At 43.0% G+C, this 23,137-nt stretch overlaps 1 protein-coding gene across 7 annotated transcripts in view; it reads left to right on the top strand.

Annotated features, from left to right (window-relative positions):
• PHF20 (PHD finger protein 20) overlaps positions 1-23,137 on the top strand; it is a 130,724-nt gene that overhangs the window by 69,209 nt on the left and 38,378 nt on the right. For 6 of the 7 annotated variants that reach the window (XM_067707985.1, XM_067707988.1, XM_067707990.1 and 3 more), the window contains one exon: positions 17,594-17,872. The exons of the other annotated variant lie outside the window; for it this stretch is intronic. In XM_067707985.1, coding sequence (XP_067564086.1) covers positions 17,594-17,872 — 279 coding nt within the window. The remainder of the gene's footprint in view (positions 1-17,593; positions 17,873-23,137) is intronic. 7 annotated transcript variants of the gene reach the window in all.

A 23,137-nucleotide genomic window follows, 5' to 3' on the forward strand; every position in this document is an offset into this window, starting at 1 on the left:
CAGAGCACGGGCTCTAGGTGCTCGGGCTTCAGTAGTTGTAACATGTGGGCTCAGTAGTTGTGGCGCACGGGCTTAGTTGTTCCGCGGCATGTGGGATCTTCCCAGACCAGGGATCCAACCCTTGTCCCCTGCATTGGCAGGCAGATTCTTAACCACTGCACCACCAGGGAAGTCCCCTTCTTCTTCTTTTTTTTTTTTTTTTTTTGGTCTTGATCAGATTCTGTGTAGTTAACATAAATGCAGTGGCAGAGCAGTTCTTTGAAAATAGTAAACTGAAAGTACTCAAGTATCATTCCTGGCTCATCCCTGGTGCCTTTATGTTGGTCTTCTGTTCCAGTGGGTCCAGACTGTTATGCCTCAGCCATGTGAGCTTGTGGATACAAGGGCTCTCTCCTTTCTTGCTGAGCCTCCTCTCAGTGGCAGGGCTCCTCTCCTCAGCCTACTTTCTTTCCTGTGGGGGAAATTATTAGACTTGATGCACAAATTTGGTGGAAATTTAATCTCAGAATTTAGTAGTCCATGTTTTGGCATGGAAAACTCTCTATAACAGCCATGTCCCTTAACTCAGCAGACTGAGCTCTTCATTATGCTGTCTTAAGGGTGGTGTTACATTAGACATCACTTGAAATTGGAAATGAATTGTTCCTACGCCACTGGGAAATATGCTGAGCAGATGAGATGAGTGAGAGGACTAGGTCAGAGGCTAAATCCCAGTGCTTGTTTTAAAGTTTTCACACACATACAGTTTCTGTCTCATGTCAGTTAATTTAGCTGCATCTCTGGTTTGTGGAGAAGATGGAAGTAAGTTAAAGTGAGGGTGGTACAGGTGAGTCTTGGGAAAGATGATAGGAAGATTTTTTGTTGTCTTGCTTCTTTATGTTGCACGTAGGATTTTCTGGGGAATAATTTTGAAACCACTGCAACTAACTGAAGCACTTGCCCATTTTCCAAGAGAGTGTATAGTAATGGTAATGGTCCAATTACCTGGATCTTGAGCTATGAGGAGTAAAAGCAGCATGGATCCCATTGCTGTTCTCTTCTGGAGTAGGCGCTAAGCTATTTGCTTTCATGACTTAATGCCAGAGGGGAATGCAGTTGAAATTGTTCTACTTGGGTAAGCATTTGTGTATTCTGTAAAACAGAAATTAGAATAGATGTCTTTAGAAGTTGCAATCTCAGATTAGTCTCTAAATCTGGGCCCAGACTATTTGGTCATTCACAGATAACCAGGGCTGTTGGAAAATGGGCTGCCGTCCATTCATTCATTTCAGTCAGGGAATATTTAACAAGTACCTACTAAGTGGCAGACTCTCTTCTAAGCTGTGTCATTTGTGAATATTCTACATGAACCATAAAATGAACAAGAGAGAAGACCCAATAGAAGTACAGGCTTATTCAGCTAATTTTTTTTTTTTTAACTAAATACCTGTTAGAAATGGGGTACTACCACGAGGTGTAGCGTCCCATTGTTATGTTGTTAGTTATAAAATGAATAGGAAGTTATTTGTCACAATTATTAAATGTTTATAGATGATTTACTTGTAAATTAACCAGGTTAGTTTCAGTGTAATGCCTATAATAGTTCTTGCAAATGATTTATTCTTAAATTAACATGGTCCGGTTTAGTGTAATGCTTACGATAGTTTAGGTTTCAGACACTTGTGTTCTTCCATGTTTTCTTGGGTAGGAGAGTCATTGACCTATAGCCACTGTAGTTTGGGGAGTTGGGAGTGTCTGTGGTCTGTCATCAGACATATAGTGGTTGAACATTGGCTGAGAATTCATTGTTCTGGGGGTTAGAGAAATGAATGAGACATCTGGTCAATGTCCTTGTAGGTCTTTCTGTCCAGAGTAAGACTGCAGGTACCTGCATTACAAGAGAGACAGTTAAGGTGGTGTCATGAGAAATACTTAAAACTATGGGAGAGATAACTGACAGTGATAATGTGTGCCTGACACATGGAAGTTGAACTCAGGATTAGCTTGTTGAGCCCTTACTATATGCCTTGGAGCTGTGCTGTCAGCGAATGGGGCACTCTTGGTCTTAGTGTTCATTAAATGCTCTTTGGATCTGACTATGGAGAGAGGTGATATATAGGTTGGTGGTTTGGGGGCAGGGGTGGAAGAATATCGAACTTGCACAGGGCCTTGAAAGATGAGTATCACTTAGGTATTTGGAGATGGAGGCAGAGCAGTATCAACAGCATAATCATAGGGTGTTTTCTGAGACTATTAAGTGTGCTTTCTGACTTAATTGCAGGCTTCCTGAAGTGGGTTAAGGCTGAGCAGGTAAATTTCTGCCAAACTGAGGTCAGTTGCTTTGAGTTGCTTTTCTGTTTATGGAGCTATTGGAAATGCTTCGTTTGCAGGATAGGGAAATAGCCATCAAATGTTCACTTGGATCTCTGTTGGTAAGGTTGCTTTCCTCCTACTTAGCTGTTCTGTGGCCTTAAGGCATTTTAAAGTATTTTTTAATGAATTGTTTGACAATAAGTTGCAGACTTTTACCCCTGAATATTTTGGTGTATATTTCCTAAAAAATGAGGGCATTCTCTTATGTTACCACAATTATCAACATCAGGACCTTATTCAAACTCCACCAGGGATTTCATTGGCACCTTTTACCTCATTTATGGAAGTGATCTTGTCTTCATTCAGCACTTTCTTTTTTCGTAAGTTGCTTTTTTATATTCATAAATTTGTAGAGAAATCTAGAAAAGTACAAGAACAATGAAACTAACATTCATGTTTCCCACCACCCAGAACTGTTGGTATTTGGTCATGAGTGAGTGCCTCAGGTCCTTACTCTGGCCCGCAGTGGCCCTGCTTCTTCTGGCCACCTGTAACCTCTGCAGTTTCATCTTTCCTCAGTCTCTCTCCTTCCTGCTGCTTCTGCTCCAGCCACAGGCCTCCTTGCTATCCTGTAAGCACAGCAGGTACACTCTCACCTCTGGGCTTTCATTTAGCATGCTTATTATTATTATTTTTTTAATATTTTCTTGGCCGTGCTGTTGCGGCATGTAGGATCTTAGTTCCCCGACCAGGGACTGAACATGCGCCCCTTGCATTGGAAGCGCAGAGTCTTAACCACTGGACCACCAGGGACATCCCTCAGCACACTTTTATTGAATACCTTTTATTCCCAGCCAGAGCAAAATGGATCCATTGGAAAACTTATTTCATCAGTCAGTTAGTGGATAACATTTATCATCAGATCATTCATTCAGCAATTGCTTGAGCATTTCTTAGGTACCAAAACTTTGGAGGGGGGTGAGAGGAAAGCTGGAAGCATTAATGAAAACACAGAAAGATGAATAAGTTATCTCCTTGACCTCAGAGAGACACTTACAAGAATGGATCGTTCTGGGGCTTCCCTGGTGGTGCAGTGGTTAAGAATCCACCTGTCAATGCAGGGGACATGAGTTCGAACCCTGGCCTGGGAAGATCCCACATGCTGTGGAGCAACTAAGCCTGTGCACCACAACTACTGAGCCTGTGCTCTAGAGCCCGTGGGCCACAACTACCGAGCCCACATGCCACAATTACTGAAGACCTCGCGCCCAGAGCCTGTGCTCCGCAACAAGAGAAGCCACGACAATGAGAAGCCCGCGCACCACAACGAAGAGTAGCCCCCACTCACCGCAACTAGAGAAAGCCCGCGCACAGCAACGAAGACCCAACACAGCCAAAAATAAATAAATAAATAAATTTATTAAAAAAAAATTATTATATGAAGAGTCATTTTGCTGGGTTTTTTTCCCCCTGCATATTTCAAAACCAATATATGCTAGGAAAAATTAAAACTAAGTAAAAGGAAAAAAAAAGATGAAAAGTCCTCCCTTACTCTTCTCACTCTTGAAGGAACCATGGAACAGTTTGATGTGTGGTCTTCCATCCTTCCACACATGGTTCTGTGCATATGCAAACATACATATACCCATGTAGCTTTTTTTTAAAAATAAATTTATTTTTTTAAAATTTATTTTATTTTTGGCTGCGTTGGGTCTTCGTTGCTGTGTGCAGGCTTTCTCTACTTGTGGCGAGCAGGGGCTACTCTTCGTTGCAGTGGGCAGGCTTCTCATTGCGGTGGCTTCTCTTGTTGTGGAGCACGGGCTCTAGGCGCGTGGGCTTCAGTAGTTGCAGCACGCAAGCTCAGTAGTTATGGCACATGAGCCCTAGGGCACACGGGCTTCAGTAGTTGTGGCGTGCGGGCTCAGTAGTTGTGGCTCACGGGCTCTAGAGTGCAGGCTCAGTAGCTGTGGCGCACGGGCTTAGTTGCTCTGCGGCATGTGGGATCTTCCCAGACCAGGGCTCGAACCCATGTCCCCTGCATTGGCAGGCGGATTCTTAACCACTGTGCCCCAGGGAAGCCCCCCATGTAGCTTTTTAAAAACACAATAATAGGGGGCTTCCCTCGTGGCGCAGTGGTTGAGAATCTGGAGCCTGTGCTCCGCAACAAGAGAGGCCGCGATAGTGAGAGGCCCACGCACCGCGATGAAGTGTGGCCCCAGCTTGCCACAACTAGAGAAAGCCCTCGCACAGAAACGAAGACCCAACGCAGCAAAAATAAATTAATTAATTAATAAACTCCTACCCCGAACATCTTCTTAAAAAAAAAAACAACACAATAATAGAATCATATTCTTATATTAGTCAATGGCTTGTCATTTTAATTTATAGTATTTTTCCATGTCAGTTCATAGTTCTTTCACGATTACACATGACTTATTTTGTTGGGTGGGTATTCCATAATTTATTTAACTATCCACTGCTGAAAGACATTTAAGGTATTTCTAATTTTTCACTATTAATTCTCCCTGTTTTATAGAAGAGCCTAGTACTTGGCAAGAAGGGGTAACTTAGCCAGAGTTAGAGTAGCACATTTCCTAATAGCTGGGTCATTCTGACTCCCATCTTCTGACTGAGTACCTAATGCCATGTGATGAGATGCTGGGTGCTATATAAATCAAGTGATGTGAACACAGTCCCTGCCTTTAGAGAGGTTGCGCAGTATGTGACACAGAACTCGCGCTGCTCTCGAGGGCACTTGTTAAAGCAATGTGTATACTCTGAGTAAGAGGCTTAGTAGCGTGGCCTACTAAGAAGAGCAGTGTGTGGTACAAGTGATGTCAGTACTCCAGGCAGGGTGGTGCCTTTGGAATTCTTTAATTTGAGGTGGGGAGGAAGTGTTGATCTGGAAATTGAATGGTTTTCCTGGTGTTCCTTTTGGAACATGGGCTTAGTGGTGAGTACAGGACATCCAGAACGATTGCTGGGGGGGGGGGGTTGTTGAGAACTCATTCACCAGGAATGTGTTATGTAAGTAAGCAGGAAGGAGGGCGGGATCATCCTCAGAAACATCCAGCGAGGCCCCTGGAGGCCAGGATGCTGCTGTTTTAGTCACTGTTTAGAGGTTGCTGTCCTGAGCTGGTGCCAGTCTTGGAATTTCTAACTTGGGGTGGAGTCATGATCTGAGAGATTGGTGTGAAGGAGGCTCTTGGGCAGCAGGAGGAAGAGCTGGGAAGGCAACACTATCTAGTCTAGAGCAGAAGAGGGGCGTTAGCTACATGTGGAGCAGCTTTGGCATTTGAGGCAGCTCTGCCATCTTGTGGAATAAATGCTCAGTGATTTTTGTGAGGGCTGAGTGTGGATAGCCTTGGCAGGGTTGCTTTCCTCACACTTAGCTATTCTGTGACCTCAAAGTATTTTTTAGATGTATTTTAAAGACGTTTTTATTTTGAAATAATTTAAGACTTATTAAAAAATTGCAAAAATAATAGAAAAAATTCCTGTATATGTTCAACCAGATTCCATGCTTAGTTGCTGTGCGCCATGTGGGATCTTCCCGGACCAGGGCTCAAACCCACGTCCCCTGCATTGGCAGGTGGATTCTTATCCACTGTGCCACCAGGGAAGTCCCTCTATGCATTTTCATAATAACTTTTTCCCCCTCTGTAACCATGCATGGGGTCATACAGTATGTACTGGGCAACTTCCTGTTTTCATTTAACAGTGTATCTTGAGATTATCCATATCAGTATCAGTAAGTACAGAGCTACTTCATTCTTTTAAATGAATAATTAGGATTACATAGTGCAGACTTCCCATAAATTATTTAACTGTTCCTCTGTTTATGGACATTTTGTTATTTTATTTTATTTTGCGGTACGCGGGCCTCTCACTGTTGAGGCCTCTCCCGTTGCGGAGCACAGGCTCTGGACGCCCAGGCTCAGCGGCCATGGCTCACGGGCCTAGCCGCTCCACGGCATGTGGGATCTTCCTGGACCGGGGCACAAATCCGTGTCCCCTGCATCGGCAGGCGGACTCTCAACCACTGCGCCACCAGGGAAGCCCCATTTTGTTATTTTTTTATTCTAAACATTTGACTGGACTAACTGTGAATATTTAAATATGTTTACATTTCTCTTTGGTTGCTTTTTGTTGCTTTGCAGCTGAGAAAGTTATTCCTTCACAGACCTGAAAAAAGTTTTATTCGTTATAGAATTTCAAGTACATGTCAAAAAGTATTAAAGTACTGGGGTCATGTGGTGTCTTTTTTGACAAGAATACCAACTGTATTAGGGGTCACTGCTGAGGAAACACAAGACGATGATCCTTATTCTCTGTCTGGAGAAGTGACAAACAGCACATCCAGGAGCAGATCCGCAGTGCTAAAGGTGGGGTGCAGTAGATAGTCATTTGTGCCAGGAGTTGATAGCACGTGGTCCCTGAGAGCCAGGGCCATCTGGATGCCTTCCTGCATTCGGAGTGAGCTGGTTCTGAGTGGAAGTAAAGACTTGGCTGAGGCAGTGAGGAATGGCAGGGAGCGGGCACAGCCTGAGCAGTGGTGCAAGCTGTGAGAGCATAAAGCAGATGCTGGGGCCAGCAATTGGCTGGGGTAGCTGCTGAGGGCTCATTGTGGATTAATTAATGGGAGATGAGTTTGGAAAGCAAGATGGTGCTTAGATTGACATGGGCTTAGAATTCCAAACTGAGTATTGCCAGCCAGAGTGAGTACCATCATCATAGTCAATTCAGCTGTGAGGTTTTGAGGTACTGGCAGTGGGTATACAAAACAACTACTGAAGCCCGCATGCCTAGAGCCCATGCTCCACAACAAGAGAAGCCACCGCAATGAGAAGCCCGTGCGCCACAACAAAGAATAGACCCCGCTTGCTGCAACTAGAGAAAGCCCACGTGCAGCAATGAAGACCCAACACAGCCAAAAATAAATAAATTTAATAAAAGGGGGGGGTTATATAGGGCATTATTTCTAAGCCAAGTTTCAGAAAACATAGTTTAAAAACCTTTTTTATTATAAAGGTGATATATGCTTATCATAAAAGGGAAAGTATAAAGCATTGCCCCAGCAAATAGAAAACGAGAGAGCTTCTGATCCTACTCTGTGTTATCTATTGCTGTGTGACAATATTACTACAAACATAGTAGCTTAAAACAACATATTTATTTTCTCACAGTTTCTGTGGGTTGAGGAGTCTAGGCACAGCTTAACAGGGTTCTCTGCAAGGCTGAAATCAAGGGGCTGGCCAGGGCTGTGTTCTCATCTGAAAAATCTCCTGGGGAAGGGTCTGCTCCAGGCTCACATGGCTGTTGGCAGCATTCAGTTCCTTGCAGGCTGTCAGAGGTACAGTTTTATTATTTTTTTAAATACTCTTCTTCCTCCCTCCCTCCCTCCCTCCCTCTCTTCTTTCTTTCTTTTCTTTCTGTTTATTTATGGCTATGTTGGGTCTTCGTTGCTGCGCGCAGGCTTTCTCTAGTTGCAGTGAGCGGGGGCTACTCTTCCTTGCGGTGCCTGGGCTCCTCTTTGTGGTGGCTTCTCTTGTTGCGGAGCACGGGCTCTAGGTGTGCAGGCTTCAGTAGTTGCAGCTCGCGGGCTCTAGAGCACAGGCTCAGTAGTTGTGGAACACGGGCTTAGTTGTTCCATGGCATGTGGGATCTTCCTGGACCAGGGCTCGAACCCGTGTTTCCTGCATTGGCAGGCGGATTCTTAACCACTGCACCACCAGGGAAGTCCCGAGAGCTACAGTTTTTTAGTGGGCACTCTCAGTTCCTTGCCACATGGGCTTCTCCATAGAGTAGGTCACAACATAGCAGCTTGTTGCATCTAGCCCGCAAGGGAGAGTGCCTGCTAGTAAGATGGGTGTTACAATCTTACATAACATAATTATGAAAGTGACATGCTGTCACCTTTGCCTGTTCTATTAGAGGCAAGTTATAGGTCCTGCCCACACTCAAGGAGAGGGGATTACACATGGGCATGAATACCAGGAGGCAGGATTATTAAGAGACATTTTATAGTCTGTTTCTACCCTTCCCCCCCCAAAAAAAAGAAAAAAAAAGAGAACATTCCTTAGAGTTATGCCATTATTAAAAGCAAATGCAAATTCTGTGGACCATTTTACCCCTCATATACCAAGGTATAGTAGTAATTTGGGAGAGGCAAGAGCAGAGGGTGACTTGGGATTTTGAGCCTGGGAGCCTAGGATAGAACTCTATGCTTTGCCTCAATTCTTCCATACAAAAATCCTCAACATGAGGAAGAGCACAGCATTTAAATGGTAATACCCATAACTACTTGCAAATACTGACTTCCATACTACTTTCTAAAACAAAAATAAATTGGTGTCAGTAGTTTACCCTCTATCCCAAGGATAATTTGATTACCCCTGGCTTTTGAACCAGGCAGGCTCCCTGGAGGATTTTTTTTTTTTTTTAATTTATTTGGCTGTGCTGGGTCTTTAGTTGTGGCACGCGGGATCTTTGGTTGTGGCATGTGAGATCTAGTTCCCTGACCAGGGATTGAATCCGGGCCCCCTGCATTGGGAGCACTGAGTCTTAACCACTGGACCACCAGGGAAATCCCACTCCCTGGAGGATTTTATTTACATATTTCCTGCCCTTTGTCGCCTAGTAACTGCTCTCATGTTGACAAAGGACCATAGTATCCCTAGAGTGGATGATGTCATTTAGCTAGTGCCATCAGTGACGTATGTTCCAATGAACTGTCCTCCCATTGGGAAATAGACACTGCGTGTGAGACTTGCGATTTTTGTAGACTGTGGCCCAGCAGGCCCTTTTGGCAACCATTTCTCCTGGTTGCTTGACCGTGCTTCCATCACCATATTTCTTTTGTCACAGGAACACCATTCTGGGGAGGAGTGTAATATAATATATAACATAATTGTATTCTTTCTACTGTGAAATAATATGGGTATTATAACATGGAAGAATAGGAAAAAAAATCAGTTTTTTTTACCTTGGAATCTCAAATGCAAAATGGGTACCATTGTTTATATTCTTACTATTCTAAACAAAAAATACACTATTTTATATGTTATTCTTATATATAATTTTGTTTTGCTAAAACTTTGTTTTGAGGGTTTTCTTTAGCATAGTTATGCTATGCATATTCTGTTTTAAAATTCTTCCTTTTAAAATTTAAAACAGGGTTTCCCTGGTGGCGCAGTGGTTGAGAGTCCGCCTGCCGATGCAGGGGACACGGGTTCGTGCCCCGGTCTGGGAAGATCCCACATGCCGTGGAGTGGCTGGGCCCGTGAGCCATGGCCGCTGAGCCTGCGCATCCGGAGCCTGTGCTCCGCAATGGGAGGGGCCACAACAGTGAGAGGCCCGCATACCGCAAAAAAAAAAAAAAAAAAGTAAAACATTTTTACTGGTTGCATCATTTTGCTCTTCCTGTTGTGCTTTTATTAATTACCACTAACACCTCAGTGCTTGATTAATAAAGGGGGCAATTAGACGTTAAATTTTGTCAGGTCGTGCCCTGGTACATGGATCCCTGGCTGGGATTATGCATAACTTTGTTGGAAGCAAACAACTGTGAGGTCAGTGCCAACCCAGATGACGGCTAATGTTCAAGTAACCTATTGCAGTTAGTAATAGGCTTTCTCTTCTAATACCTCGTGGAATCATGTGGGAGCCTTGTGAAATAAGTATTTTTATTCCCATTTAATGATAAGGAAACTGTCTTGGAGAGGCTAACTCTCTTGTTTGAAGTAGTAGTACACTGAGATGAGTACTGTAGGAGTAAAGAATGGAGCACATTCCTCATTTCAATATTTTAGTATAAGGAATGAACAGAACTAACTGTAATACAAATAGAAAGGGACAGATACTACAGGATTTATTTTCCATGGAGTACTTATGGGAATTCAGAGAAGGCAGGATAGAATGTTTTTTGCTCAGAGACCAAGGAAAAAGCATCGTACAAGTAGGTGGCCTTTGAAGGCTGAACAGGGCTTGGTTTGCATGTGGGAGAGGTGTGCCAGAGGCCTGCACTGGCTGAACTGGCAGTTTTCATTGTGCATACAGAGGGCTTATTTGGCTGCCATATGGGAAAATTAGGATAAAATTGTGAAGTCTGGAAAATGCAATTTTTCATATCTCTAAAGAATTTGTTGGGTTCAGCTTGCAAGACCTTCATGAAAAAAGAAGCAGTTACTTAAGTCTTGGGGCGTTTGATCTACTTCTTCATTTGTGAGTCTGAAGTTACAGTTTTATTTTCTTTTTTAAATATTTATGTTATTTACTTATTTTCCTTTTTTTCTGGCTGTGCCAGGTCTTTGTTGCAGCGCGCAGGCTTCTCTCTAGTTGCAGCGTGCAGGCTCCAGGGCACGTGGGCTCTGTAGTTTGAGGCACACGGGCTCTCTCGTTGAGGTGTGCAAGCTTAATTGCCCTGCAGCATGTGGGATCTTAGTTCCCTGACCAGGGATTGAACCAGTGCTCCCTGCACTGGAAGATGGACTGTTTACCACTGGACCACCATGGAAGTCCCTGAAGTTACAGTTAATTGTGTAATTTATCAGATTTTGTCACAGGCTATTATCCACAATTAATTTATACCATCTTTGCTGCTTGTCTCACCCTGATGCTTGTGTTGATTGTGTTTTCTCCACATTGCAAGGTAGGTTATATTTACCGGCTTATAATCAGCAGGGCTTGCATATCAATGAGTTATATATATACTTCACTGAGTTGAGTTTATGGGGGGAATCTTATTACTTCCTGAACTTCCGTGGTTGAAGATTCATAATTCTCAAGCCTTTCTTATTCCTTCAGACAAAAACCAGCAACTCATTTTGTCTTATTAACGTTGCCATCTTGAAAAGAGCTCTTGGTTTGGCCAGGGGCTTCATGACAGTGACACCAGGTAGTGTCTTTTCTCTTGGGGAGTTTATCTGTTTACCTGAGCCTCTTTGATCCTAGTACCACCTCTGAGGCAGGTGGCCACCTGAATGCCAAGCTTGTTTACCTTTGGAGGACCAGCTGTTTCCACTTTCTGCTTACCTGTGAGGAATCAATGGTTTTGCTTTTGGGGGTGAAGAGTTTTTATCCTGCGAAACGAAACGTATTTCCTTTTGAGAGGCTTACTGGATTGGTAGACTATCTGTCTTAATCCATTTGGGCTGCTGTAACAGAATACCATAGACTGGGTGGCTTATAAACAACAGAAATGTATTTCTCACAGTTCTGGAGTCTGGGAAGTTCAAGATCAAGGTGCCAGCCGATTCAGTGTCTGGTGAGGGCCAGCTTCCTAGTTCATAAACAGCTATATTCTCACAGTAACCTCACATGGAGGAACGGGCAAGGGAGAATTCTGAGATCTCTTTTATAAGGGCGCTCGTCTTATTCATGAGAGCACTGCCTTTATGACCTAATCACTTCCCAAAAGCTCCGCCTCCAAATACGATCACATTGGGAATTAGGTTTCACCATATGAATTTTGGGGGTCTAGTATAGCACTGTCAGACTAGGTATATCTTTATTTCAGCAGATAGTTTGACCATATCACTTTTAAAATCTATCTATGGACAAGGAGGAAATAGATATATGAGCGCATTGGTAATCTGCACAGGTGCGGTTCAGTTGGTTCAGGTAACTCTACCCAGAGTGTACATTAATTGATTGGTGTCAGCCTGAAGCTTGTTCTGAAGGCTGTCCTCAGCTCTGTCCTACTGGATCTTTATCAACAGCTTGGATAAAGATCTAAGAATACATAGGATTACAGAAATGAGTTATAAAATTCTTGGACTAAAATAATAAGATGGAGTTTATTAGGGTTAAATGTAACTTCCAGCGTATAATCTGATAAAACTTTTGGGGGAAATGGAAATGCACTTGTGTTTTAAAAAGACAAACAGGACAAAGTTCAGGATTTTGGTGGATCAAGCTTGGTGTACTGTCCAGCACCATGTAATATAATATTTTAAAAAATTTTGGGGAGGCTGAATTAGTGAAAGTAAGATGTCCTGAAAGGTGGGGGTAATAATCCCACTGAATGGTCATGCCAGGAATCTTGTGGTTGGTTTTGGATTTCACATTTCTAGTAGGATGTAGACAAAATTGAATGCTTACAGAGTGATGTGTCTCCCAGCCAGAGCTTATGAGGGCTGGTCAAAGGAATGTTTCACTCTGGTTGATAATTATAATATTGGGTTGGCCAAAAAGTGCCTTTTGTTTTTAAGCAAAAATAAAAGACACATTTTTCATTTTCACCAAGAACTTTATTGAACAACATACTCACCCTTATGTTCCACTATCTTCTGCCATTTTTCAGGCAACTTCATAATTCCATCTTCCCCAAACTTTTTATCTTTTTGAGCAAAGAACTGTTCCAGGTGCCTTTTACAGTCTTCCAGGGAATTTTTCCATTAAGAGAATTTTGTAAAGACCATAATGGAAATCCGAAGGTGCAGTGTCTGATGAATATGGTGGATGAATCAGAACTTCCCAGCCAAGCTGTAAGGTTTTGCTTGGTCATCAAAGAAACAGGTGATCTTGCATTATCCTGATGGAAGATTATGCATTTTTTGTTGACTAATTCTGGACGCTTTTCGTCGAGTGCTGCTTTCAGTTTGTCTAATTGGGGGCAGTACTTATTGTAGTTAATCGTTTGGTTTTTCAGCAGGAACTCATAATAGAGGACTCCTTTCCAATCCCACCACATACACATCACCTTCTTTGGATGAAGACCGGCCTTTGGTGTGGTTGGTGGTGGTTCATTTTGCTTGCTCCATGGTCTCTTCTGTTCCCCATTATTGTATAGTAGGGGCCCCCAATTCCCGGGCCGCAGACTGGTACTGGTCCGAGGCCTGTTAGGAACTGGACCACACATCAGGAGGTGAGTGGCGGGCAAGCGAGCAAAGCTTTATCTGCTGCCCCCATTACTGCCTGAACCATCACCCCCCACCCCCACCCCAGGTCTGTGGAAAAATTGTCTTCCAGGAAACCAGTCCCTGGTGCCAAAAAGGTTGGAGGCTGCTGTTGTACAGTATCTACTTTTCATTGCCCGTCACAATTTGTTTTAAAAACGGAACGTTTCCATTATATTTAAGTAGAGAATCGCATGCAGAAATACTGTCAAGAAGGTATTTTTTGCTTAACTTATGTGGAACCCAAACATCAAAGCGATGAACATAACCAAGCTGGTGCAAATGATTTCCAGCGCTTGATTTGGATCTTTTGAGTATCTCGGCTATCTCCCTCATGGTATAACGTTGATTGTTCTTAATTAATGTCTAGATTTGATCATTGTCACCCTCATTTCAACTGGTTTGCCTTACCGTGGAGCATCATCTAGCGAGAAATCTCTAGCACGAAACTTCGCAAACCACTTTTTTTTTTTTTGCGGTATGCGGGCCTCTCACTGTTGTGGCCTCTCCCGTTGTGGAGCACAGACTCCGGACGTGCAGGCTCAGTGGCCATGGCTCATGGTCCTAGCCGCTCCACAGCATGTGGGATCTTCCCGGACCGGGACACGAACCCGTGTCCCCTGCATCGGCAGGTGGACTCTCAACCACTGCGCCACCAGAGAAGCCCCGCGCAAACCACTTTTGACACGTTCGATCAGTCACAACACCTTCTCCATACACTGTACAAATCTTCTTTTGCGTTTTAGTTGAGTTTTTACCCTTCTTGAAATAATAAAGCATAATATGCTGAAAATGTTGCTTTTTTTTCCATCTTCAGTATTAAAAATGGCTACACAAAAATTCATCAGTTTTGATAAGGTTTTTTGTTTAATGCATGCTGGTATGACAGCTGTCACATACAGTCTAGCAAAATTGTTTCGTATGAAGTTAAAGACAAGTGCAACTAGAGCCATCTTACAGAAAAAACCGAACGAAACTTTTGGCCAACCCAGTATCTGTCTCTTGCCACATTCCATAAATGACATAAGCCTGTTTATCAAGATTATTTTATATTTGAAATAATATATATACATTCTTTTCTAAATATTCTTTTTTTAAACTTCTACCGGTCTTTATTAAAAGGAAAACTATTATCTGAAAACAAAGACCCAATGTAGTCTCAGGCTAAGTCTCATTGACAGAACCCCTCAAGCTACAGCCCAGGCACCTAATCTTGGCACTACAATGTTGTCCTTGACTCTGCCCTCTCTCTTCCCATCTCAAAATCTGGGGATTCGCTTCCTACCAGGATATTCCTCTCCAGCCAGGCAAGATATCTCAGCCTCCAGGACCCCACCCTTCCTGCCAGGATGGTGGCCACAGGGTCATCCCCCTATCCCCGCCCCCTACACACCCGGTCAAGGTGACTGCTACACACGCGGGGCCACACTCTCAAATCCAGATGTCTTCATTGTCTTGTCAGCACCCTGGATACACTTGAAACGTCTTTAAAGTCTCCAGCCCATTAACAATAGGGTCACTACAACAATAAGGCAGATGCAAACTCCTCTGAGCTCAGTGTGGTGGCGTACAAAGCTCCTAAAATCTGAGATGTAGGTTCTCCCACCCCACGTCACTCCCTGGGGCATAAGAACTACTACGCATCCCTCAGGCCTCAGCTCGAAGGTTTCTTCTCTAAGAAGCCTGCCCAGCACTCGACGGGCCGAGCCGGGCGCCCTCTCTTGGGGGCCCCGTGCCCCCTCAGTCTGGGCAGAGATGACACCCGGAGTCGGCAAGTGTGCCCGCCCCGGCCCCTTCCAGGGCCAGGGGCTCCTCGGGTGCAGGAGGGAAGCCGAAATGCGCGGTTACGGCGTCCACGTGCTGGGCCTGCGCGGGATTGGGTGCCTGCTCCTCAGACGGGAAGACTTTAACTCCATGAAGATAGGAGTTCCCCGTTGGCCCACAGGCCTTTTTCCCGGCGCTTCCCGACGCCTAAATATTCTTTTCCATTCTAGTTTATCCCAGGATATTGAACAAAATGATAACTATATAGTAATAAGAGCTGATATTTATGGAACACTTATTATGTGCCAGATGTTTTTCTAGAATCTTTGCACGTAATTCATTTAATTCTTACACCTCAGTGAAGTAGTTACTGCTATTACTATCTCCACTCTGCACATGAGGAAACTGAGGAGGCAGGAGGAGTAATTAGAGGAGGCAGGATTTGAACCAGGCTGTCCAGCTGCAGAGCCCACACTTTTAACCACCATCCTGTCTTTGCCTTATGCAAATGGCCCGTGTGTGTACACAAGGGTGCAAAGGTTTTGAATAGAAAGAGTGGCAATTCTTCATGGAATTGGTTCAAAGTTCTCATTATTTTTAACTTTTTTTTTTTAATTCAAAGGTATTTGTATTTTGGCATTCTTCTTTTCTATTATAAATAAGTTGATCACAAACAGGGCTTCAAACACAAGCCAAAGGATGGCTGAGTTTACTGTAGCTGAACTTGACTGCTGAGGTCCTCAGGTGATAGTAGGCAGGGTTGATGCTCTCTGACCTCCTCGGACCTTAGCTTTCTTCACACAGTGGTAAGTGGAGTTTTCTGCAGTGATTTTTTGAAACAGTGTCAGATGGAAAGGGAACTATTAGGTTCGACCATATGAAATGGCCAATATCTAATCTACAAAAACGGCAAATTCGTATGGTTCAACTTAATAGGCCGAAGGGGAGGAAATTCCACAGAAACTGTTTGTATTTTAAGAAAGAATTTTAGGATGTATTGGAGGTTTGAATTTTGAATTTCTTCACTGACTTTTTTGTTTTTCCTGTACAACTGTTTGTGTGAGAAGTATGTATTCCATTTCATTTCATGTTACTTTTTCTTAACTGTATCTGATTTGAACCTCTTTGTTATGTCTCTTGACATGGATAGAAAGTGATATAAGGCATTATGCTTTGGGATGTGTATGTGTATATAATTTGTTACTTGTTTAAATGCCTATGTAACAGAATCCATCAGATCATCAAGCCTACCAGTTTTATGTATGTATGTATGTATGTATGTATGTTTGTATGGCTGCGTTGGATCTTCATTGCTGCATGCAGGTTTTCTCTCACTGCAGCGAGTGGGGGCTACTCTTTGTTGTGGTGTGTAGGCTTCTCATTGCAGTGGCTTCTCCTGTTGCGGAGCACGGGCTATAAGTGTGCGGGGCTCAGTAGTTGTGGCTCATGGTCTCTAGAGCGCAGGCTCAGTAGTTGTGGCGCACAGACTTAGTTGCTCTGCGGTATGTGGGATCTTCCCGGACCAGGGCTGGAACCCATGTCCTCTGCATTGGTAGGCGGATTCTTAATCACTGTGCCATCAGTCCCAAGCCTACCAGTTTTATAATCATACCCTAGTGCTGATTTTGAAAGGTAGAGGATGATTCAGATTGAGCTTAATAATTTTTTTTTATTCCTTCTGATTATGGAATAGACTTGAAAAAGTAATCATAATATTTACCAAAAGTTCAGCATGCTATTCACTTCTAATGGAAATTGTGTCATTGCATTTAGGAAGAATTTGATTCACTCAAGAAAGTTCTGTCCATTCAGGATATTCCTGGGTGACTTAATCTGTAGAGTGGGAGTGATTTGAGTTTATGGTGATTGCTCTCATTAGGGTGAGGGCATTGTGAAGGGAGTCTTCAATAAACGGAGTTTCTAACACTCATGAATTCCTTGTGACAGCATTACTTTTTGTCATTGATTCATGACAGACCATTGCCTTCAGTTTATTTGGTTTGGGGAGAGGGTGTCAGACTTCTTTTTCTCTCTTTGAATTTGATCATTGAGTTCTCCAAGTTTTCCACATGCCTTCCAGCTCCATTCAGTTGGTTGTCTTTTTTTCCTCCTCTTTTCTGAATCCTCTTGATCAGAGTACACGGTAGTGAAATCTCAAAAGCGCAATACTAAAAGCTTTGTAATAGTTACTTTCCTTGTGCAAAAACCATTGTAAGATCCTTTCAGTTTCATAAAGAGATCCCACCAGAATATTCTCTAGTCTTGTCTACACAAAGGTATCGGGATGGTAGAAAGTCTGAATCTGGTCCAACCTATGAATAACAAGTGCTAGGTTGGATCCCTGATTTTTTTTTTTTTTTTAGGATTTTCCCTTGTTCTTCTGAAACCCTGAGAACTTGTGTGGCTCCTTTAAAAAAGAAAAAAAAAAGTTGATCTCTTCTTTCAAAAGATGAATCACAGTTGAGTCTCTGTTATTTACCCTGAAGTTACACCATTATTTCAAACAGCGGTAGTCATTGATGTCTCCGTCTACATATGCATGCTGCTCTCTCACTCTCTGTTGCCATGTGTTGTGTTAATGCATGTATTGTAATAGTTCGAATAAGCATGAGGGATCTTTGTTTTTTTTTTTTTTTCAGTAACAAATACTTGTAAGAAAACAGATGATTTTGTGACATCTAAAGCACCAGCTGTCGACCTAGATCACAAGTTTAGGTGCAAGGTTGTGGATTGTTTAAAATTTTTCCGCAAAGCCAAACTGTTGCACTATCACATGAAGTATTTCCACGGAATGGAGAAGTCACCAGAGCCAGAGGAGAACTCAGGAAAGAGGCATGTCCAGACGAGGGGCTCTTCAGCTTCAGACAAGGCCAGCCAGGAGAGCCTGACCAGGAAGCGGGTCTCGGCCAGTTCCCCAAGTAAGCATTTTGGTTCTGGGTTGTATCTGTATCATGAAGGGCTGACACAGAAAGCGGGTGTTAGGTTGGTCTGGTCCAGTTGAGTCCCTGAAAATTGAAAATGACAAGTGATCCTCAGGAATTGCCTTGTGGAGTTGTAGCCTTCTTGGAGGAAGTAGAAATACCTGACCCTTATTCTTACCTCCACCTCTTCTGCTCAAGTTAACCTTGACAAAGTCACTTAGCCTCTGAAGGTCTTGGTACTCTTGGTATGGAGTGGGAACAATCAAGGAAAGGGAGCTCTGTTAGAAGCCAGCAGGAGAACTAGTGCTCAGAACAGCATGGGTGCAGTCATCCCATCCCTGCTAACAGAACAGAAGAACTAAGAGGTGATACGGAATTCTCCTTCTGGGTCCAATGTTGTCATAATTGTAACCGAAGATATTTTCTAACAACACTGTTTATTTTACATAGAAGCTACAGTGGTGGTAGTAAGGGTTACCATAAAATCTCATGTTCACGTCTTATTCTAAAACTTACAGAAATTGAAAAATTACATGTTTCTTGGGAGTTTCAGAATAATTAATGAGTTTCCAGTAAATTCTACAAGCTTCCCAGCTTCGTTTTACCTGAAATTGTAACATCACTGTATATTTTTTGGCTTGAACTTCTCTGTTAAAATACATAGGCATTAGATGGTATATGGAACTCCTGGGACATCTGACAGTGTTCCCAAGGGAGTACAGAGTTGAGTTTCAGACAGGAGGTCAGGGCCATGCAGACTAAGGTGATCTCTGACCCTGTGAGAGGTCAGTTCTTAGCCAGGCTGTGAAGACATAATGTGTCAAGTGGCAGTTTCTTAGTCATATGTGCTGCATTATCCATTAGAAATATAATGTGAGTCAGCCTGTAACTTTTTCTTATAGCCACATTTTAAAACGTAAAAAGAAACAGGTGAAACTTCTTTCTTTTTTTTTTAATATTTATTTATTTGGCTGAGTTGGGTCTTAGTTGCAGCACGCAGGATCTTCGTTGTGGCACACAGGCTTCTCTTTAGTTTTGGTGTGTGGGCTCTGGAGCTCGCAGGCTCAGTGGTTGCAGTACATGGGCTCTCTAGTTGTGGCGTGTGGGCTTAGTTGCCCCGCAGCATGTGGGATCTTAGTTCCCCAACCAGGGAACAAACCCACGTCCCCTGCATTGGCAGGTGGATTCTTTACTACTGGACCACCAGGGAAGTCCCTGAAATTTCTTTTAATAAATTTTGTTAACTCAAAATATCCAAAATACTATTATTTCAGCTTGTAATCAGCATAGAAATTACTATTTAATAAACTATTATATATTCTTTTTCTTGTATTAAGCCTTTAAAATCCAGTGTGTGGGACTTCCCTGGTAGTACTGTGGTTAAGAATCCGCCTGCCAATGCAGGGGACACAGGTTCAAGCCCTGGCCCGGGAAGATCCCACATGCCGCAGAGCAACTAAGCCTGTGCGCCACAACTACTGAGCCTGTGCTCTAGGATCCGTGAGCCACAACTACTGAGCCCGCGTGCCACAACTACTGTAGGCCATGTGCCTAGAGCCCCTGCTCCACAAGAGAAGCCACCACAATGAGAAGCCCACGCACTGCAGCGAAGAGTAGCCCCTGCTCACCACAACTAGAGAAAGCCCACCCGCAGCAACAAAGACCCAACGCAGCCAAAAATAAACAAATAAAATAAATTTTAAAAAAAATCCAGTATGTGTTTTACATTTACTGAACATTTCAGTTCAGACTAACCACATTTCAGGTGCTAGTAGCTGCATATGGCTGGTGGCCACAGAATTGGCCCACGCAGCTCGATTACTAGCTGTAGACTAGCTGTAGGCAGTCTAGCTGTGCACTTGGCGAGCCCAAGTATTGAGCTAAAAGGAGCTGCCTGAGGAAGGCCAGCTGGCCAGTAGTCACCCAGGAGGGGCTCCCCATGTGGGCTGCAGGGCATGGCAGCACTCTCCACCTTAGTGACTTCACCAGAGTCCTGCTCAGGTACCCACCAGTGGATGGATATCTCTCAAAGCTGGGTGGTCTGAATCAGATAGCAGTAAATGATGCTCAATGCCAGGTGCCAGTTATTTATTTAAAACGAAGCCAACAGCTATCAAAACTCCTCTGTCTAGCTTAGACCTTGTTTATTGAGCATTGGAGCAGAGCACTGGAGTTAGAAATGCCTCAGGCTAAGATAGATTGACTTGTTCATTCAACGACTATTTATCGACTGCCTCCCTTCTGGAGAGTAAAAAGGAAACCTAGGTCTCATTCTGCCTGGTGCTCTTGGTTGTGGGTATTCCTGGCACAAAGAAGAAAGGACAGGCTCAGTTGTTAGGTGGGAGCATCCTCTTGCCTGGGCAGTGCTTGTTTTATTAGGGCCACTGATTCCTTAGGGATGTTCATAATGTCTTACTGGCCAGTCCCACTGGCTTTGGTGGCCATTCTGTGTCCTTTAGATAAGTTTATATCTCTCTGCCATTGAGTACATGGTTCATTCTGGGGGCAAGCTTATTTCTGAGAACTTGAGAGAGACCTGTCAATGAGATCCTTTCCTCCCCTCCATGTGTCACCTGGCCCAGGTCTCACCTGGAGCAGTGGCCAACTCAGCTGCCTGGGAGTCACTGGGTGACTTGTTAAAAGTACAGATTTGGGCTTCCCTGGTGGCACAGTGGGTGAGAGTCCGCCTGCCGATGCAGGGGATGCGGGTTCGTGCCCCGGTCCGGGAAGATCCCACATGCTGTGGAGCGGCTGGGCCCGTGAGCCATGGCCGCTGAGCCTGCGCGTCCGGAGCCTATGCTCTGCAATGGGAGAGGCCACAACAGTGGGAGGTCCGCGTACCGCAAAAAAAACAAAAAAACCAAAACAGATTTATTGGACCCAGCTTTACAGCATTCCAATTCAGTGGCTCTAAGTTTAGAATCTGTAGTTTTTGTACACACACACACACCCAATATAAAAGTGATATATGATTGTGGTAAAATCCATACAAAAGAATACTAAGGGGAAAAGCCTCCCTCCCACTGGTAGCCCCACCTCCCTTGCAGATATACCTATTTTTAACAAACTCTTTTATAACTTTTCAGATATTTTCTGTGCGTATCCAAACTGCACATTTCTTATATGTCTAATAGAAAATATCTTTTTATACAGTTGGTATCATATGCAGCTTGCTTTTTTCATTAAAGATACCTTGGCCCTCATTTCATGTCAGCATAGATAATGTGGCTCTACCTCATTTTGACAGTGGCCATTATTCCATTGTATGGGTGTACTGGACTTTAAACATTTTCCTACAGAAAATTATGATTCACCGATTTTTTCACTCTTACCAAGTGCTAAAGCAAAGTAAACCTTCCTGAAGATTAATTTGCTCTTGTGTATGAATAAATTCATGTGATAAGTTCCTGGAGGCGGGATTTGCTTGGGAAAAGGGTATGCATATTTAAATTTCTGATAGATGATGCCAAATCACCTTTCAAAGAGCTTATCCCAGTTTGTAATCTCCCACCAACTGGTTATGCACACCAGTTTCTTTACAATCTTATCAGTATTATCAAATTTTAAATTATTGCTAATCTGATAGGTAAAAAATATTGTAGTGACTTTAGTCTTTTATTTTAAAAATTCTGGAATATTTTAAATATATAGAAAAGTACACAGGATTATATAGAGCAAACATGTATGCATCTAACCCCCACCTACACTTAAAAAATGTTAACATTTTGCCATATTTCCTTCAGATTTTTTTAAGGGAAACAAAACACTAGGATGAGGTACAAACCCCCTGAATTGCTTTTCCTTTCTTTCCCTTTATGCTTTCCCCAATACATGCATATATGTTGAGAAATAATGTATAGTATTTAAAAAATTTTTTACTGGAGTATAGTTGATTTACAATGTTGTGTTAGTTTCTGCTGTACAGTAAAGTGACTCAGTTATACATATACATATATCCACTCTTTTTTAGATTCTTTCCCCATATAGACCATTACAGAGTATTGAGTAGAGTTCCCTGTGCTATACAGTAGGTCCTTATTAGTTATCTATTTTATATAAAGTAGTATGTATATGTCAGTCCCAGTCTCCCAATTTATCCCTCCTCTCCATATAGTATTTTCGAGTGTTATTAACATTTATATTGGTAAATGATAGAGTATTTTATGTGTTTTAAAAATATGTATAAATAGTATCATATACTTACTCTTTTGGAACTTGTTGCTTTTTGTTTAGCATTATGTTCGTCTTCATCCCGGTTGAAACCTGTAGGTGGATCTCGTTGATTCTTCAGCTGGTGTATTGTGGGGTTTTGGGCACGCCCATCCCCCCTTGTAGGTGTAACTTTTTTTTTTTAAACAATAGTTATGTATGCCAGAGTTTATTTAAACCCTTCCTACTCAGGGTCATTGAGGTTTCTAGTTTTATACTTTTGTAGATGATGCTTCAGGGACTGCCTGTGTACACATCCCCTGTGCGTGATCATTTCTTTTGAGTATTTACCTAGAAGAGGAATTGCTAGATGGAAGGGTTTTAGTTAATGCACCAGAATGTACTTGAAAATGGTGGTTCTGACTTCAACATTCCTGTCAGCTCTGTGATTTGTCTATATCCCCACCAGCTTTTGGTATTATCTGACATAAGTTTGCCCAATCTTAGGAATTTGAAGTGATTATCTCCTTGTTTTTCCTCAAGGAGAAAAACGTTTGTTTTGTACCTTTTAAATGAGAGTCGTAATTGTTACAAACCTCCCCTGTTTCTGCTGGGCTCCCACCGCAGCGCCATTCTCGGACAGCCTGAGAGAGGAAACCGTGATGTGAGGGATTTGGTCTGCTCTGAGGACGGTTCTCTCTGAGCCCCTATCTCTGTGGATTGGCCTGGCTTGCTGGTTGGCTCTGGTCAGCTGACCTCTGACTTTAGTCTGCACCCTCCCCTCCTCCTTCCCTTTTCAGTGCTGTGGTGGAAGGAAGGAAGGAGCAGTGGTCGGGGAGCCTGAAGGTCTGAGTTTGAGACCCAGCTCTGCCACTCAAAGTTCTGTGGTATTGATTAAATCCCTCATCTTCTAGTATGTAACATGGAGGTTAAACTACTTGCCCCCCCAAAAATGCTGGGAAGGTCTTTATGTTAGGCATTGAAAATTATTTTGAAATGTGCACACATGTTCAAAGCAGCACTCTTCTTAAGAGCCCTAAATTGGAAACAGCTCAAGTGTTTATTCACAGTAAATAAATGTGTGAAGAATAAATCGAGTAAATAAATTGTGGT

Source organism: Pseudorca crassidens, chromosome 15, assembly GCF_039906515.1.
Source record: "Pseudorca crassidens isolate mPseCra1 chromosome 15, mPseCra1.hap1, whole genome shotgun sequence".
Lineage (NCBI taxonomy): Eukaryota > Metazoa > Chordata > Mammalia > Artiodactyla > Delphinidae > Pseudorca > Pseudorca crassidens.